General features: G+C 34.6%; 1 protein-coding gene across 1 annotated transcript; it reads left to right on the forward strand.

Moving 5' to 3' along the window:
- On the forward strand, positions 1 to 11,217 carry LOC122010402 (probable adenylate kinase 1, chloroplastic). Its single transcript, XM_042566926.1, has 4 exons — positions 1 to 361; positions 670 to 810; positions 10,041 to 10,313; positions 10,746 to 11,217. Exons 1-4 carry the CDS (start codon positions 44 to 46, stop codon positions 10,887 to 10,889), a joined length of 876 nt encoding a protein of 291 aa, XP_042422860.1. The 5' UTR covers positions 1 to 43; the 3' UTR covers positions 10,890 to 11,217.
- The last annotated feature ends 5,656 nt before the right edge of the window (positions 11,218 to 16,873 follow it).

A 16,873-nucleotide genomic window follows, 5' to 3' on the forward strand; every position in this document is an offset into this window, starting at 1 on the left:
GCTATTCTGCTGTGCGCCGCCGCTGCTGTTTCATCCCTCCTCCATGGCGGCACTCAATCGTCTCCTCAGATCCGCCGTCCTTGGATCATCTCCTGCCTTCTCGGCAGGTAAGAGAGGGTTCTCCGTCCTCACCGAGGAGCCAGTTGGCCGTTTCTCAGCTGGGTTGTCTGCCAGCAGTGGCCCAGATCCGACGCCGCGGAGACGAGAGGATCGGAACGTCCAGTGGGTGTTCCTCGGATGTCCTGGGGTTGGGAAAGGCACCTTCGCTAGTCGCCTTTCTCAGCTCCTTGGCGTCCCCCATATTGCCACTGGCGATCTCGTCCGCGAGGAGCTTGCCTCCTCCGGACCCCTCTCTAATCAGGTAATCTTCCCATTTATTTCTTAGTGGATGAAAGCCCTTTGAGTGGTGGTTGTTTAAGCCAAAGAAACTGGTGATCTTGTCCATGCTGATATCATAAATTGCACAAGGCATATTTGTTAATCAAATGCAAGTACTTTAGTCAGGAATCTATGTGGAATAGGGAACTTTTTTTCTTTTCAAGATCTCTTGTTAGGCAACTGTCTGAAGAGTTTAAGTTACATCTTTTGGAGATGCTGTCATAATTGACAAATATGGTACCTTTTTATTTTGTTTTTGTATGATTGTGAATCTTTTCTCTTCGCCTGCAGCTTGCTGAAATTGTTAACCAAGGACAATTGGTTTCTGATAAGATCATTATTAATTTACTGTCAAAACGCCTTGAAAGCGGCGCAGCAAAGGGTGAATCAGGATTTATTCTCGATGGTTTTCCACGCACAGTTAAGCAAGCAGTAAGTAGTTCACAAGACTTTATATTTAGTACACCTCTAGATCACGCTCCCTTTATATATAATCATTAGAGCTTTTGCATATTTTTTCTAATGGAACTGTTAAATGTGATTGACTATTTATCCCTAAATTTTAGAGGTATTAGGAAAGGACTAAGTCTAAACTTTTACACTCTTAACACACCGTCATATACAGTGGGCAAGAATTGGTCTTAACTGTTAAATTGATTATGTTTTACTATACTTGACCTCCTGACTTTTGAAGGATAAGAACAAATTGACTGGTCAGTTCATTGACAAAGTTTGGTCCTAGATACCAATTTGGACACTAAAGTTAATTAAGGTCCTCTGGGCTTGTTTTCTCTTATGTGGATAGATTGAAGATTTGTTTCAAAGAGTTGATCCTTCACACAATCTATCTCTTGAATCATTGTTGTCTCTTCTTTAGCATGGAGTTGATTCCCTTTAGAGATGGAAACTTGGTGTAAACTGCACAGGATTGTGATACCTGTTGGTGCTTTATGTTGTGCAATTTAAGATACTAAAAGCATATTCCATTGAGGAAAAATATGAACCTTTGCCAACCACGGGCATGATCAGATTGATGATCGACTGCTAATTTGATTTTAAAAAAAGAAGGTTAGCCGATTTGAGACTACCAAACCAAGTTGCAATTCCCTAACATAATAAGGCTATTGAAAAACTTAGATATCGAGTAAGACTCCAAGACAAATTATACCATGTGAAACATATATAGAATTTGAGGAAAGAGGAAAAAGAAAAGATGCCATATCAGTTTAGTTCCACATGGGAATTTCATCAAGTATTATATTGGGTATATGCACTCGAATGTAATGCTCTCCTTTCTAGTAAGGATAACATTGCAATGATAGATACAATATCAAAATTGAAGGATTTCATTTGTTGTGAGAGAAACAACGGAAATGACATATCCTCTTATCATTCAATCTATTCCCCTTCAAAATGTTCCTCCTTCCCCAATATCCTTTATTGTAGTCCATTAGAGGACCATACCTAAAACCTCCTTTCGTGTCATTGTGACTTCCCTATAGTGTGGTGGAGATTCAAGTCTAACAAGCTGCCCTCAAATAAGTGGATCTCCAAGGATGTTTGCCTCTATCACTATAAGGCATACCTCTTCTACAACAAGGTCAAGATATTTCTAGATTGCCATGGAATACAACATAAGCTTATGGAGAATCCGTAAAAGAGATCAAGTGGTCTGGTAGTGATAGAGAGAAGTTAGTCAATTCATCGATATTGTGAGGACATAGGTGATGGATTGTATCCTAAGAGGTAAGAACTTCAAAGAATGTCTTGTCTAGGTTGATACCTTGCTTGTGTGTTGTCTCATATATTATGATTACATGGATGAGCATGGAAACTTTAGGATGTGAAAAAGAAAGGTGAGACAAGAGGAAAAAAGTGAGTGAGTTTTATCAAAATGTGTTTGCCGATAAAATTAAAGTAAAAAATGGAGGAAAAATATGCTTAAAAATGTGATAAATAAAAAATATGGGGAAAACTCTAACAACTTCATCTTGATGTTGCTTTCTACGACATAAAGACATGAAATTATGAGTTCTCTTTTCTTTTTTGCCTCGTGTTAAAGTGTCACTATGAATGTTATCAAATCACAATAATTTTTATGAAAGGAAAAATATTCCCAATCAATGCCGTAATTAGTCCCCTACGTATAATAATATTTGTATTATTAATGAATCAGACTTATCATAAATAAAATCCTTACCAACTACATATGTATGAATTTATAGCACTCCATCTCAAGGTAGTTCATTTGTATTATAAAAACTCGATTTGTTTCAAATATATTCAACTCTATACCTTTTAGCAATTTTGCAAACAAATTTACTAATTTATTGTTAGAACTAATAAAGGGAAGATTTCATTAGACACCACTTTCTCTTTAATTACGTGACAATCAATATTTATATGCCTTGTTCTCTCATGAACTATATGATATGAGGCTTTATATGTTGCATTTGATTATCACAATAGATCTTCATGAGCTTTATTAGAGCGTATCCTATCTAGATTATTTGGTGCTTAACCCAAATAAGCTCACACGTTGTTAAGGCCATGACTCTATATATACCTCTACACCTCAACCTTGTCACCATTTTTTGTTTCTTTCTTTTCTTAAGAAATGAGGGTATCCCCTAAGTGGACAAAATAACTAGAGGAGGTAATTCACATTTACTAAAGGCTCCTACACTTGCTCTCGGGATAAGAGAGGCGGAGAGAGGTGGTTGTTTTTTCTCAGGATCAACCTATGTGTTGAGTGATGACATGTTTTATGGATTGGACTTGGTTAGTGATGATCCTTTCATCTCTTTGAGGAATGGGGAATGTGTATTGGGAAGATGGGATTTGTTCTTAGATGGAAAGTAAATTGCAAGGTCATGGGTGGAGTTGCTGTATTTGTTCGAGAAGAGGTGGTGGAGCTGCAACTTGGTCATGGGCAATGACAAAGAGCTGCTTGAGGGAGGGTATGCAATTTGACATTGAGGATTTTAACGGAAGAGATGATATTGTTGTATTAAAGATGATAAAGATGAATCTAATAGAATACTAGTAAAGAAGGAAATAAAAGAGCAATGGAATCAATATTTTCATCAAATTTTTAGTGAAGGGTTAGGTGACCAACTTAGCTAAGGAAATTTAAGTAGGTCGAAGTATAGAAAAAAAGGACAGCTAGTGCACGAAGCTCCCGCCAATACACAGTCCCAGGGAAGGGCCTATTCTAGGTAGCCTTATCCTAGCTATTGCAAGAGACTGTTTCTAAACAAGTCGGAGTATAAAAATTTAATTATTATTTTTTTTGGGGGGGGGGGGGGAATTTAAATTTCAAAAGGCAAACATGTAATGAATGGGATGAAAAATGAAAAAACGATTGGACTTGATGGTATTCCAATAGAGATATAGAAGTGTCTAGAGAAGTAGGGTATTGAATGACTTACTAAGTTATTCAATATGATATTGAAAATGAATAAAATATTGATTACTAAGTACTTTAGTCTCTTATATAAAAACAAAGGAGATATACAAAATTGTGTGAATTATATGGGCATTAAGCTAACGAGTCATACCATGAAACTTTGAGAAAAAGTGATAGAAAAAAATTAAGGAAGGAGATCAAAAATTAATTTGGATTCATGCTTGAAAGGTAGACGATAATAGCTATACATCTTCTTAGAAAGCATCGAGAAAAGAAGCAAAACTTACACAATATTCATTAACTTAGAAAAAAGATTATGACAACCCCAAGGGCAATTATGTGGATTTTTTTTTTAAAAAGAACTTTTAACATAGAATTTATAGAGACAATTAAGTATATGTATGATGATGTAATGACAAGAGTGAAGACTTCAGTTAAATTAATCGAATCATATGTTACATTAAGGATTAGTTCTAAATCTATATTTTTTATACTAATTATAAATGAACTCATTGGATACATCTAAGATAAATTACCATGGTATATATTGTTTACAGATATATTGTTTTGGTCAATAAGATTCCTGAAAAAGTAAATGTTTAAACTTGAAAATTAAAGGTTTTAGGCTTAATAGAGTAAAGACTGAATATATAAAATTTTAATTTAGTAATAGATATAGCAAGATGAAGGGGAGCCTTGGCGCAATGGTAAAGTTGTCATCGTATGACCTAGAGGTCATGGCTTCAAGTGGAAGAAATGGCCTCTTGCAATACAAGATGAGATTGTGTAAAATAGACCAATGTGGTCCGACCCTTCTTCGGGATCTTGTATTGGTGGGAGCGTCATACATGCCCTTTTTAATAGGTGTAGAAAGACAATTGCTAGGATATGAGATGATGCATTACCTATAACTAAAAGTTTTGTATCTAGGGTCCTTTTTACAAAAGGATGAAAGGCATTGATAGAGATACTTTAGTTACAAGTAGGAAGTTTGGAATAGAGGAGGGTATCAAGTGTTCTTTGTGATCATAAGGTACCTCTAAAAGTTAGAGAAAAGTTCTATAAAATAACGGATAGACTTGCTATGTCATATGGAGCTGAATATTGGGCTATGAAACAATTATATGAGTAGAAAATGAGTTAGAGATGAGGATGTTAAGGTGGATGTGCGGATATATGAGGATGGATAGGATAAGAAATGCAAATACTAAAGAGAAAGTTGGGATAGCATATATTGAGGGAAAAATCTTAGATGCATTTAAGATAGTGTGGATATGTACTTAGGTGATCAATAAATACTCCAATTAGGTGATATGAGATTGTGACAAATACATAGATTAATCGAGGAAAAGGAAGACCAAAAAAGGCTTGGTTAGCAATGATAAAATATAATAAAATTCATTTAAATATAGATGATATAGTAGAAGATCAAGTCCAATGGTGTAGGAGAATCTATATAGACGACCTCATTTAGTGGGATAAAGGTTTGATTGTTGTTATAATTATAACATAAACATATAAATATTCAATGCTTCACACATTTTGTGTCTAAATAATATCTATTAAGATGAATATCTTTGAAATTTAATAAATTTCTATTCAACTTAGAGGGGGAAAACACATCATTTGCTATACATTTTGGCCATTTAGTTAATATATACTCTTCGAGAGCCTTCAATTAAATTTATATGTCAGTATAAATTTAACATTATTTTTCCTTGTTTTATATTTAAATGGAAAAAATATTGTTGGGACTAGTAATGTGGCAAGGGGGGAGGAATAATCATTTGTTGATTTTCATTGTTTTGTTCGATTGTGCTTGTCTACGAGATGTTAGTGTGCAACAGAAATACAAATAAAAAATAAAAACATAAAAAGATATACAAACTAGCTTTTACATGGTTTAGAACTCTCGGTTCCTATTCCACAGTCTATGATCCATCAGTAGATCACTATCTACTCACGGAATCGTTGTTATTTTTTCTATTCTTCGGATACCATTTGGGAGCGGAGAAATCTCTTATAATAACACTTATAGCAATACAAAGAAGATACAAAAATACAAGCACGAAAATTATATAAGTAAATAAATTTTACACAAATGAGATCTTGCTTTGCTTTGTCTTTTAATAGCTTTGGATTGCTTGCCTAAAGAACTTCCAAGAACATTAGCCGAAAACCCTCCATAAAACAAGTTTTTATAGACTTCTAGCTGAGTTTGAAAGCTATTGGAATCGACTGCTTCACTGTAGTGACTCAGAATTCAAACATTCTTCAACTTTATACACTCAATGACTCCTTGGTGTGGCATCGTTGATTGATATTACCATTGCTAGTCAACTGATGATGCACCACACCAGTCAACACTGACCAATCGACTAGTACCTGAACAAAAACATTTCTATCAGAGTTGACTACGTAGTTGACTAAGCAAACATTATGTTTGTTGGCAATTAACTTGAGTTGACTATTGTCTAGTTGATTGTAACTGCTCTCACTTTAGTTCATTGTTTGAAATCACTAATTCAACCAAACCACGACTTTATAGTTTTAAATTCTTTAATTGACTGGACTGTTCCATCAATTGATTGTATGATCAATTGACTGCAAATCCATATTAGTAGATTGTTGTAACCCCGAACTCGACCAAACCACAACTTTGCAGTTTAGAGTTCATCAGTCAATTGCTTCTTTTTATCAGTCGACTAACACTCTAATTTCAACCTTGGTGCCAAGAGATCCTGTGTCTCTGAGACTTCATTTGCCTAGTACAAGCCAATCTCGACTTACCACGACTTCATCCTTTCTTAGTATCTAGTTGACCTAAATCTATCAGGACTTTCTTTGCCAAAAGACTCTTCATCTTTAGAACTTCCAATGTCTAAAGACCATGTCTTCATTTGTTGCCTAATATCCAACTGACCTAGATCTATTAGAGCTTCCACTTGCTCACCCTTGACTCACTAGAACTTCTACTACCTAAAGTTCACTCTTTTAGTACTTCATCACTTGCCAAACATTTGATCCTCCTTTAGTTGTTTTTGCCAAACATTTGATCCTCCTTTAGTTGTTTTCACTTCATCACTTTCTATTTTGATCCTCCATAACCTACTTATACTTTCATTATTGTCAAACATTCAGTCCTCTATGACTTGCATAGACGTAGCATCAACTGTTAGATAGTCCACTTTGTCCCGTCTACACTTCCATCAACCATCAAACATTAAACCCACCTTGACTCCTCTGGAGTTCCATTGCCAACAATTATGAACTTCTCCATTGCCAAGTTTTTAGTCAATCTTAACCCACTTGACCTATTTGGTCTTTTTCTTTACTAATTCCTTGTTAGACTTTTACCCACTTGGTCTTTTTCTTTGCTAACTCTTTATTGAAGTCTCCATATTGCCAAATAGTTGATTGACGTTGATCCATTTGAACTTCGTCCACTCTCAACTATCCAATTATTGAGCTAATCTTGACCTACTTGACTCATCCAAAACATATTAAGCATCAAACATATTATTCAAATATCGAAACTCAATCAATACTATGGTTAACCTTGACCAGGGCCAATTGCACTAACAAATATATCATGAAAATGTTTTTTAGTATAGTGTGCACTATTGCATTATGTGCAAGGTACATATCCTCATCTTGGATTTTTAATCCAACCGACTTAACAACATCCATATGTTAGACACGGGCATAAACATTAAAATAAATAAATATGTATCTATCTCAAAGCAATTATAAGATGATATAAACTTTTGTTTATTTGTAATCTGAATAAGAAAACACCAAAAGTCACTAAGGATAATCAAAGATGAATCAATAAAAATCACTTAGTATTGAATAACTAAACAACATTCATAAATATTTCTTTTTTCATAAATAAAGAATAATAAATAAAGTCTAGCAAAGTTACATAAATATGTCATAAAAGCTACTAATTCTCACGATGTAATTATGAAATAACACAGGTTTATATAAAAAATCAACAAATTATTACAAATAAAACTTATGACATCAACTATATTTCTAACCATTCAGCTGAATGAGAATTTTTTTAAAAAATCAACATCTAGATGTGTCAAATTCTTTAGACTCTTTAAAGGATTATTTTACATTTCTATCAAATATAAAAAATTACCTTAATATTTTTCTTTTTTTTTCCTTAGAATCTTGATAACAGTTGACAAGATGTTTTAACGTACGGTAGGGATGCAACTAATGTCCTTTCATCCTACATCTGGAATATATATTTATTGAGTGCTTACTTGATCCACTTTTATGTTGTTTCACTTCATAGTTAGTCCACTTCTGGTGGTAAGATGAATTATATCAACCACCATGATTATTGCGATAGCAATTCTTTCCTGGATCATGTTCAGAACTGCGATTGTGTTCTTGTATTATCATAATTTGTCACATTCACACTTCAAGAAATGGAATAGTACTAGTAGGTCGAGACTTATGATTTTTCATCAACTTATCATTTTGTTCAGCTACTTTAAGCATGAAATTGAATTCAGAACATCCTAAAACCTCTCTCTTGATATTGCTACTACAGGTATGTTTTCTCTAACAAATTAGAATCAATAATATTTTCACCACACAATTTCAATTGAGAACTTATTCTAAATATGATTAAATTATAATCGCCTATCGATTATGAGCTGTTGGAAGAATTATTGTTTTTTGTTGGTTATATCTTTCCTCTATATTCTTCCATAATTTGAGTGGATCTTTCACTAACAAATACTCTATAGGATTGTCTTTTTTTGTTGGTTATATCTTTCCTCTAAATTCTTCCATAATTTGAGTGGAGCTTTCAATGACAAATACTTAAGTTTCAAATCCCTGTGGAGGTGATAAAAAGGGCTGAGAAAAATGTTTGCTTTGGCATGGGTTTGCAAGGACTCTTGATTTACATCTTTGATTGTTTCTCCAAGCTCATTAGCATTAAATACCCATGAAAAATAATTCTTGTCCAAAATGTCAACTGGCATAAAAGTTTGGCACGAAAAAGAAAACTTCTACACCATATAATCAGATTATTAGCAAGGCAATATAGAAAGCTAACTAATTACCACAGAGAAATAAGCAAAAGGCATTGGAGTCACAATAAAATACTTTTTTTTAATCTAAATCTCTTTGAAGAACAAGTTAGAGCATCACGGGTGTTATAAAACAATCAACACTAGCAAAGAAATTGAGACGGAAAGATGAGAGAGTAATGTAAGAGATTTTATTTTTCCTTTCATCTTACATTTTTTTTTCAACATGCATAGAGAGAGAGATATGGCAAAATGTGTTGAAAAGTAAAGGAGAAAAAGTTTCTCATGTAATGATATAATATAAATTAATAAAGAGGATACATGAAAAGTCACTGAGATTAGACATTCATTACAAACTTTCTCATTATTTTATAACAATATATTTTTATTATATATAAGTTTTCTTCATTAATCTTCTTTATGTTTCATTTATTAAATAAACTGTTACTGCTTTAACTTTTTATTTATTACTTTTTAATTTTAGAAACTGTCATTTAATACTTATTTTTTTTACTTTTAATAAATAGTGTGTAGCCTTCTTTCTTATGAGATATGGCCACGGCCTTGTCTTTTTGGTATCAACGCTAAAAATCTGAAAATTCATGTCAAACTCCATAAAGGTTTCCATAAGCTTTCCTGGAGAGATGAACTCTAATATTGGAATAGAGTTCTTTTCTTTACAAATGTTAATCCAGATTTGTGTTCAAGTCATAAATTTTTTAATGAACAGAAGCTTTCCCCCGCAATTAAAAGGGCTCCCACACACACACACACACACACACACACAGTAACAGGCTTTTCCAATTTGCCTTATGTGAAATGTTATTCATTATTTGCAGGGATAGAAATGTACAAGAATGAAAACCTGTATTTTCCACTGAATCACCGTTTAACTTGAAGTTTCTAGGCTGTATGTTGGTACCCATAGATAACTGGAAAAGTGACCTATAAGCTAACTTGTAAAGTCATCAATGTTCTTCATAAACATTGTTGTGCTTGATAATATTAACAGATAGGAGCTGAGTTGTCCTAGCACACACTGTTGATATGCTATGTGCTTATGGTTCTTTCAGATGCACTGATTTGCTTTTCTTGCAGCAGTTGGCAGTATAGGCATGTTGCACCATTTTACTGCCAGGTTAAATTTTCTGCTTCATAGCTGAAGAAATCATCTTTCTGTGTTCCTCTGTTGTCAGGAAATTCTGGATGGTGTGACTGACGTAGATCTGGTTGTGAATCTAAAGCTCAGAGAAGATGTGTTGCTTGACAAGTGTCTTGGAAGAAGAACATGTAGCGAGTGCGGTGGGAATTTTAATGTGGCCTCTATCAATGCTAAGGCAGAGAATGGTAGGCCTGCAATGAGTATGGCACCTCTCCTTCCCCCTGCCAAATGCATGTCGAAGCTGATAACTCGTGCTGATGATACTGAAGAAGTGGTAAAGAAAAGACTGCATGTCTACAACGAAATGGTAATCATTCTCTTTCTTTATGTTCCTCTATGTTGGTAAGCCTAAAAAATTTCTGAAAACAAATGTCGTATTCTTTTACAAATTCTAACATTTGCATTGATGCAAAACATATTCTTTACCTTTAAACTAAGTTAAATAAAAAAAAAACCTATAGTGACATTTCAATTCCCTGATCTATTTTTCTGTAATTTGATACGCATGTACCCAATTATGTCCTTCCTGTAACTTATTAATGAGTACAACATCTCAATTACCTCTTCTATTTATTCTATTTTTAGATGTTCATTTTGAGTTTGTATAGATATAGTTCCATATGAAGTTTAGACGGTTCAATTTTCCTTTAGTTGTAGGGGAATAAAAACCTTGAGAAATTTGTCTACTTGTTTTTATGAAAATCTAGCACAGCTTACGCAACTGGGTTATATTCTGCAGAGTCAGCCAGTCGAAGAGTTCTACCGTTTGCAAAGCAAGCTGTTGGAGTTTGATTTGCCTGGGGGACTCCACGAATCCTGGCCTAAGCTGCTAGAAGCACTCAATATTGATGACCATGATGATACGCGAGTGGCCACGGCATAATTTTATACCAATTGTTTCCGAGGTTGAAACAAACTTTGGCGATTAGTGCATTCATTTAATAAGCTGACAAACTCAGCCCATCTATCCCAGGTCGACTATACTGCTACCATTGTCTCAAAATCTCATTTCGGCAAAGCTGAGAACCCACACATATTTAACTCATTTGTCATGCCAAAGCTACAGGATTGCTATTTACCAGCATTATCTTTTGTTTTCTTCGGCATTTGATTGTTTGTAATGGATAATGACAACCATCTACTTGATTTTTGTAATTTAGTTTCCGATGAATCTCATCATCATAGGAGAAAGAAATCCATGCATTTGCTTAGTTTACTTTAGCAATCAATAGATTTAAAGCGCTTATCTGTCTGACGTTGAGATTTAAAGCACGTATCTGGCTTAAAGCAATCTACACTTTGTCCTCGGCAATTTACTAAAGGGCGCATGTGGAAATTTAAATTTATTAAAAGGTATATACTACTTTGGTATTTATTAAAAAATATATATTTTTTAAATGTATTTCCTATTTTACCCTCTTAATAATTTGATTGTTTTTATTATTTTTCTTTTCTTCACTGTATTTCTCTCTCCTCTCTCTTCTCTCTTCTCTGTCGGTAGAATATAGGAATAATATTAATTAATTTTGAATCATATTTTAATACATTTGAAGAAGCTAAAATAAATAATGGACACCATATTTGGACTCCTTGCAATTTTAGAAATCCACAGAAACTAAAATTGATGCAATCAGAGCTTTATAGATCGATCAGTGGGTTTCGGTCAAAATCCACTGATGGACCTAGAGAGCTTCGATTGTACCCATTTCAGTTTCTATGTATTTCTAAAATTGCAAGAAGTTCAAATATGGTGTCCATTATTTATTTTGGTATTTTATAGATGTTAACAAGCAAAATCAAAGAATCGACATAAAAGCCCACGTTGGGCCTGATATGGAATCATATTAGGCCCAACGTGGGCCGGATATCATTCCATATTAGGCCCACGTTGGGCCTGATTTGAGTCCATATCAGGCCCAATGTGGGTTTTTTTGCCGATTCTTTAATTTTACATGATTAACATCTATAAAAACCCAAAATAATTAATGGACACCATATTTGAACTCCTTGCAATTTTAGAAATCCATATAAACTGAAATGGGTACAATCGGAGCTCTCTAGGTCCATCAGTGGGTTTTGATCGAAACCCACTAATCGACCTAGAAAACTCCGATTGCACCCATTTCAGTTTCTATAAATTTCTAAAATTTCAAGGAGTTAAAATATAGTGTCCATTATTATTTTTGGCACTCCTAGTGGTGGACCAGAGGTTTTGAAAAATCTTAAATCTCTCTTTTTTTTTCTTTTTTTTTGTTTAGGCCTGATACGAAGAGATATCATGCCCACGTTGGGCCAGATATCTCCCCATATCAGGCCCAATGATATCAGGCCCACATTGGACCTGATATGGGAGATATCAGGCCTAGTAACAACAAAATATAAAAAAATAAAAAATAAAGAAATAAAGAGAGATTTAGGGTTTTCAAAACCTCTGGTCCACCACTAGGAGTGTCAAAAATAATAATGGACATCATATTTGAACTCCTTGCAATTTTAGAAATTCATAGAAACTGAAATGAGTGCAATCGGAGCTTTCTAGGTCGATCAGTGGGTTTCGGTCAAAACCCACTGATGGATCTAGAGAGCTCCGATTGCACCCATTTCAATTTCTATGGATTTCTAAAATTGCAAGGAGTTTAAATATGGTGTACATTATTTATTTTGGCTTTTAATAGATGTTAACAAGTAAAATCAAAGAATCAACATAAAAGCCCACGTTGGGCCTGATATGGAATGATATCAGGCCCACGTTGGCCCTGATATGATTCCATATCAGGCCCAACGTGGGCTTTTATGTTGATTCTTTGATTTTGCTTGTTAACATCTATTAAAAGCCAAAATAAATAATGTACACCATATTTAAACTCCTTGCAATTTTAGAAATCCATAGAAACTGAAATGGGTGCAATCGGAGCTCTTTAGGTCCATCAGTGGGTTTTGACCGAAACCCACTGATCGACCTAGAAAGCTCTGATTGCACCCATTTCAGTTTCTATGAATTTCTAAAATTGCAAGGAGTTCAAATATGATGCCCATTATTATTTTTGGTACTCCTAGTGGTAGATTAAAGGTTTTAAAAACCCTAAATCTCTCTTTATTTCTTTATTTTTTTATATTTTGTTGTTACCAGGCCTGATATCTCCCATATCAGGCCCACATTGGGCCTGATATGGGGAGATATCAGGCCCACATTGGGCCTGATATGAAGAGATATCAGGCCCAACGTGGGCATGATATCTCTTCATATCAGGCCTAAACAAAAAAAAAGGAAAAAAAAAGAAAGAGAGATTTAGGGTTTTTCAAAACCTTTGGTCCACCACTAGGAGTGCCAAAAATAATAATGTACACCATATTTTAACTCCTTGCAATTTTATAAATTCATAGAAACTGAAATGGGTGCAATCTGAGCTTTCTAGGTCGATAAGTGAGTTTCGATCAAAACTCACTGATGGACCTAGAGAGCTCCGACTGTACCCATTTCAGTTTCTATGGATTTCTAAAATTGCAAGGAGTTCAAATATGATGTCCATTAATTATTTTGGCTTTTTATAGATGTTAACAAGCAAAATTAAAGAATCGGTAAAAAAGTCCACATTGGGCCTGATATGGACTCAAATCAGGCCCAACATGGGCATGATATGGAATGATATCAGGCCCACGTTGGGCCTGATATGGAATGATATCAGGCCCACGTTGGGCCTGATATGATTCCATATCAGGCCCAACGTGGGCTTTTATGCCGATTCTTTGATTTTTCTTGTTAACATCTATAAAAAGCCAAAATAAATAATGTACACCATATTTGAACTCCTTGCAATTTTAGAAATCCATATAAACTGAAATGGGTGCAATCGGAGCTCTCTAGGTCCATCAGTGGGTTTTGACCGAAACCCACTGATCGACCTAAAAGCTCTGATTGCACCCATTTCAGTTTCTATGAATTTCTAAAATTGTAATGAGTTCAAATATGATGTCCATTATTATTTTTGGCACTCCTAGTGGTGGACCAGAGGTTTTGAAAACCCTAAATCTCTTTTTATTTCTTTATTTTTTATTTTTTTATTTTTTTATTTTTTTATTTTTTTATTTTTTATTGTTACTAGGCCCGATATCTCCCATATCAGGCCCACATTGGCCCTGATATGGGGAGATATCAGGCCCAACGTGGGCATGATATTTCTTCATATTAGGCTTAAACAAAAAAAACAGGAAAAAAAGAAGAAGAGAGATTTAGGATTTTTCAAAATCTCTGGTCCACCACTAGGAGTGCCAAAAATAATAATGGACACCATATTTTAACTCCTTGCAATTTTATAAATTCATAGAAACTGAAATGGGTGCAATCTGAGCTTTCTAGGTCGATAAGTGAGTTTCGGTCAAAACCCACTGATGGACCTAGAGAGCTCCGATTGTACCCATTTCAGTTTCTATGGATTTCTAAAATTGTAAGGAGTTCAAATATGGTGTCCATTAATTATTTTGGCTTTTTATAGATGTTAACAAGCAAAATTAAAGAATCGGAAAAAAAATCCACATTGGGCCTGATATGGACTCAAATCAGGCCTAACGTGGGCTTTTATGCCGATTCTTTGATTTTGCTTGTTAACATCTATAAAATGCCAAAATAAGTAATGAACACCATATTTGAACTCTTTGCAATTTTAAAAATCCATAGAAACTGAAATGGGTGCAATCGGAGCTCTCTAGGTTCATCAGTGGGTTTTGACCGAAACCCACTGAACGACCTAGAAAACTCTGATTGTATCCATTTTAGTTCCTGTGGATTTCTAAAATTGCAAGAAATCCAAATATGGTGTCCATTATTTATTTTAACTTCTTCAAATGTATTAAAATGTGATTCAAAATTGACTAATGTTATTCCTATATTCTGCCGACAGAGAAGAGAGAGGAGAGAGAAATACAGTGAAGAAAAGAAAAACAGTAGAAAAAGTCAAATTATTAGGAGGGTAAAATAGGAAATGCATTTTAAAAAGTGCGCTCTTTGGTAAATACCAAAACAATGCACGTCTTTTGATAAATTTAGATTTCCACGTGCACCTTTTGGTAAATTGCCGATTTGTCATTCTAAAACCTGCTCTCCCTTTGGGAATTGCGCATGTATTGATCTCAAGGCTGGCAGTTCGTGCAAATTTGATATCTGTATTTCTTTAGTCTCTATTTTATGTTTACTACTAACAATGGAATGGCGAAGGAAAGAATTCGAAGTAGAAAAAAATCTCTAGGGAAAGGAAAAGGAAAAGGAAAAGGAATCTATGGGAAAGGAAGAAAAAATAAAGGAGGGAAAGGAAAAGGAAAACGAATCTATGGGAAGGGAAGAAAAAAATAAAGGAAGACGAAGAAAGAACAACCGTAGTATGCGGCTAAATGAGGTGACCTGGTGGGGTCGTCGCACCGGCCTTCCTTTGAATGTCGAATGGTGCCATTAGGAATGGTGATAATTCGGCGGAAGTATCGAAAGGAAAATCGATCAGAGTCGGATGGAACTTGGTGACACTGTTGGTGGTGGGAAGAGTCGGCTCGATTCTATCCGGCCACAGGACCGACAAGTCTAGGAAGGCAACAGTCATCGCCGTTACAGAAGAAAGAACATTAGTGGCATTGAATTCGAAGTGGTTGTCGCTATCCATGGTCACGCACGGCCACCATTCGCGGTCGCATAAGGTCCAGTTACGAGTTTGGAGATGGATTCGTAAATCAATCTGCCCATTAAGTAGGGCTGTAAATGAACCAAACGTTCGTGAACAAGTTTGGTGTTCAGCTTGGTAAGAGCTTATTTATGTTCGTTCAATATACATAAGATTAATTAAATGAACAAGTCTGAACAACTTGTTAAGCTAAACAAACAAGCTTGAACACATATGTGTTCAGCTCGTTAACGTTCGTGAACAATGTTCACGAACTATATTTATTAATAAAACTCTTTTCAATATGCTAAATAAACAATAAAATAAAATAAAATAAATAAATAAATTTAAATTATCAAACTCAATAACCAATCAAACAACTAAAAGTTTCAAACAATCATACAAGCTTGAATTGAGAGCTTGATAACATTTAAACAAACCAAGCTCAAACCAAGTTCAAGCGAAGCTCGAACCAAACTCAAGCCAAGCTTGAATTGAGAGCTTGATAACATTTAAATGAACCAAGCTCAAGCCAAGCTTCAAACAAGCTCAAGCTTATAAAAAATAAACCAAGCCAAAGCTTGAACACTCATTTCAAAAGCTTGGTTCATTTTAAGCTCGGCTTGGTTACCTTATCAAACAATCTCGAACACTCCAAAGCTCGGCTCAGCTCAACTCGGCTTGTTTACAACCCTACCATTAAGTAAATATAAAAAAGAAAAATAATTCAATTTTTTACAAAGTAAATAAGGAACCTGTGAAAATTGTTCTGTATTTTTTTATTTATCTCCTTTCAAATAAACAAGATCTTAGTGCTGGGGAGAAGAGAAGGAAAATGTGAGAGACGAATAGGGGAATTCAAGGGAGAAGGAGAAGGAGGAGGAGAAGGGAGGCTTGAAATTGGTGTACATCACACAAAATTATTAACTAATCATAGAAAACACCAGCATATTGATAAATGGATACTTGATTTCATAATCATATTAAAAATTTATAGCCTAGTTGGTGGGTGGTTATTCTAATAGATCTTGGAGTATGTTGTACTACAACAAATGCCCCCATGATTTATCATATTTCATAGAGTATGAGGTCACTCTGATGCTAAGATGACGGCTTCACTTTTACTCCATGATTAAAAATTTATTTGAAAATCAAATATAAGTTTTGAAAGATAGTTAATGTTTTCAAACTTAAGAAATGCAAAATAAATGGTTTAACACAT

The sequence above is a fragment of the Zingiber officinale genome, chromosome 8A (genome assembly GCF_018446385.1).
Source record: "Zingiber officinale cultivar Zhangliang chromosome 8A, Zo_v1.1, whole genome shotgun sequence".
Classification (NCBI taxonomy): Eukaryota; Viridiplantae; Streptophyta; class Magnoliopsida; order Zingiberales; family Zingiberaceae; genus Zingiber; species Zingiber officinale.

Excerpts from the sequence above, each read along its gene's own strand:
- LOC122010402 (XM_042566926.1), top strand. The coding sequence starts at position 44 with ATGGCGGCACTCAATCGTCTCCTCAGATCCGCCGTCCTTGGATCATCT. Across the intron at positions 362-669 it reads CCGGACCCCTCTCTAATCAG|CTTGCTGAAATTGTTAACCA; the intron begins GTAATCTTCCCA and ends CTTCGCCTGCAG. Across the intron at positions 811-10,040 it reads CACGCACAGTTAAGCAAGCA|GAAATTCTGGATGGTGTGAC; the intron begins GTAAGTAGTTCA and ends CTCTGTTGTCAG.